Here is a 2,976-nt window from a genome sequence, read left to right as displayed (position 1 = left end):
AGCCGAGTTCAATAGGGCAACTTTTTCATGGGAAATTGGCGCATTTATAATTTTTCGACTAAATTCATTCAGTCAGTCTGAAGAAGCGCGAGTAACGGCATTATTTGTTAGTGAGTGATTATTAAAGCTGATCCATCAAAGGTAAAATTAAACGAGCACCGTTTCCCTTGCAAAGCCGCTCTAGTTTAGAAGGAAAAAATCTATGCAACGAATCGCATCTGAATGCCAGTGGCTTATTTTTAGCCACGCTGTATATTTTTAGAATCTGTGGTTAGTTTGCTGTGTGTTTTTCGGTATGGCCAATAGGGTTTTCAAGAAGACTAATAACTAATAGAAATTCAATGGAAATTGATCAATAAACGCAGTCTAGCTGCAGCGTGCAAACGTGCCCGTCTCCTTGCCCTTGCATATTGAAAGGGAAAGGAGCGTCACAAAGTGAAATGTTTGAACTGCTAGATTGATTTTTCATTGTTATGGTTAAGGTTCGATTGAATATTGTTCTGAACATATGGTGAGTTTTAGTGGAAGCACCCATGCCATCTCGAAAAACTCAGAGTTTCACCTAGAAGCTCACAAACTGATCAGGTGTTATTCTACTGCTAGGCAGGGAAACTATGGCAAGTCCAATGGTGGAATATAACTTCAAAGCGGAAGATCTGGTGAAGGCGGGCAGAACGAGCAGGTACAACATCGACGGCATCAGACAGTGGTTGGACCTTTTGCCGACGATACCGCCCTTATGTGATGAGCAGATTGCGATTTTTCTGATCGCCTGCAAAAACGACACTGAAGCGACCAAAAACTGCATTCTGTGCTTTTTCAAATATAAGGCGGCAGCGCCGGAAATATTCGCCAATCGCCAGGTGGAAAGTGATGAGCTGACCCAAGTGCGCAACACCACGTAAGTAACAGCAACATTTTGGTCCGTTTTCTGACGATTTTTAGCCGAAAAGTGGCCATTTTTGTACATTTGCAAACATCAACATCAAAGCCTACACATTAAGAAAAAAACACTCAAAACCTGAAAGTTTGATTTTACCTTAGACGGAACAGCGCCACTTGAAACCTTTTTATGCTTGAAAAATCAGCGTTGCAAACCCATTTTCAAAACATGAAAACTCGAAAATTAGTTAAAGGAGAAACTTGCCCTGAAAGTTTGATTTTACCTTAGACGGAACAGCGCCACTTGAAACATTTTTACGCTTGAAAAATCAGCGTTGCAAACCCATTTTCGAAACACGAAAACTCGAAAATTAGTTAAAGGAGAAACTTGCCATTGTTACACGAGGCGCAGAAAACTCAAAGCAATGAATTGAAAAAGTCTCAATCAGATTGATACCAAACCTAATTTTTAGGAGTTTTTAAATCTTAGGCTCGGTGTCGCTAAAATAGACATCTGCAAACCTTTATTAAAAATCAAAACTCTAAAACTGGGGCACGCCAAAAGGTGAAATTGCTGCAGAATGAATAGAAAAGACGAATCCGTAAAGCAAGAAAAAATCATTCAAATGCGACAAAACGCTGATCTTTTCAGCGTCTTTCATCCTTAGCCGAATCGGCGCCAAACTAGGCATTTATTTGCAAATCACATAAAGTTAAAATTTCTGAAAAGATGCGTTGAAAACTCACCACTTTTCTAACCGGATCGTCTATCCAAAACTCTGTTGCAGAAATTTAGCAATCATTCCTCAACGAACCAAAGAGAACTACGCCGTTTTAGTGGGCGTGCTTAAAGACACCAGTTACTCCAGCTTCTTCGTGGATCCTCAAGTGAAGCTGCTCTACCTGCTGGTGGAATTGATGCTGCAAGACAATCCCCCGGATGGACTGGTGGTAGTTCTCAATTTGAAGGGCGTAGGTATTTAGCAGTTTTAAAAAGATCCCCCGGAAGAAACCTGCGGATGATTGCAGGTGGGACTGATGCACATAACGAGACTGAAAATCAGCACCGTGAAGAAATTCTTCCAGTTCTTGCAGGAGGCGATGCCGACGCAATTGAAGCAAATTCATATTATCAATTCATCGTACGTCTTCGATAAGATCCTGATGGTGCTGAAACCTTTCATGAATCGGGATCTTTTCGATATGGTAAGAACTCTATGCAGCGCTAATAATCGAATGAAACTGGCCGACTTTGCCGCTTGCAGATTGTTCCCCATTCAAGCAGTGACGACATGGATGCCTTCTATGCAAATCACCTATCCAGAGATCTTCTACCAGCCGACCTCGGTGGCGATCTTCCCAATATCGATCAATTGACCGAAGAAACGCTTTATCAGTGTCGGAAGAGCAGCTCCTACCTCAACTCGTACGAGCGCCAAATTGAAGAGTACCAAGAAAACAGCAGCTAGAAGAAACTACATTCTTGTTCACATTTCTCAACGTGGGTCATTGCTGCAATAAAAAGAGTTTGTTGCAATTGTTGCCCACATGCTGTGTTCCAAACTTTTCGACTTTTGGGTGAATATTGAAAGAATCGAAGGTGTTGCACTTATAAAAAGTGTCACCGATGAACCATTACAGCACTCACATAGTCCAGTTTTACTCAAAAAGTTCACAAAACTCATAATTAACACCCCAAAGTTCATTCAATCTGACCCTAAACGTCACAAATACCCGTTTTGGTTTTTTTCACAATATTCATAACTTCAACACTAAGACAAGGGGAAACTTCAAATTTTGACCGAGAGTGTAGAAAAGGTGAAGCTTCAAGTTCAGGAAAACTCACTCGAATCCAGACGTGAGCTGATTTTTTAGAAGGTTTCTAATCAGGCGGCACTCGCAGTTTTAAACACTTTCAACCAAACTTTCCAATTTTCCAATTAACGCGGCGTTCCAAATTTTCGACTTTTGCCTTAGTAATGTGGGAATGGAAGCTGTTGAACTTTACCAAAATTTGCAGTTCGCTCGGCAGCTCCTTTTACCCATAGAGTCCAGTTTTGAGGCATCCAAACACGCACAATGTCCAGTTATGGC

The 2,976-nt window shown here is 41.2% G+C and overlaps 1 protein-coding gene across 2 annotated transcripts; it reads left to right on the top strand.

Moving 5' to 3' along the window:
* LOC109540024 (retinaldehyde-binding protein 1) lies at positions 1 to 2,429 on the top strand. 2 transcript variants are annotated; one of them, XM_019908156.2, is made up of 5 exons: positions 1 to 141; positions 604 to 901; positions 1,671 to 1,854; positions 1,912 to 2,088; positions 2,148 to 2,429. In XM_019908156.2, exons 2-5 carry the CDS (start codon positions 615 to 617, stop codon positions 2,349 to 2,351), a joined length of 852 nt encoding a protein of 283 aa, XP_019763715.2. In that variant the 5' UTR covers positions 1 to 141; positions 604 to 614; the 3' UTR covers positions 2,352 to 2,429. The 2 variants fall into 2 exon arrangements, with proteins under 2 accessions (XP_019763715.2, XP_019763716.2); XM_019908157.2 differs by lacking the exon at positions 1 to 141 and adding an exon at positions 264 to 511.
* Positions 2,430 to 2,976: the final 547 nt, after the last annotated feature.

Source organism: Dendroctonus ponderosae, unplaced genomic scaffold (assembly GCF_020466585.1).
Source record: "Dendroctonus ponderosae isolate FM_Combo_2020 unplaced genomic scaffold, Dpon_F_20191213v2 Dpon_F_20191213_4, whole genome shotgun sequence".
NCBI classification, from domain to species: domain Eukaryota; kingdom Metazoa; phylum Arthropoda; class Insecta; order Coleoptera; family Curculionidae; genus Dendroctonus; species Dendroctonus ponderosae.
The sequence above is the reverse complement of the archived record's forward strand: the minus strand, read 5'-3'. Positions and strand labels throughout refer to the sequence as shown.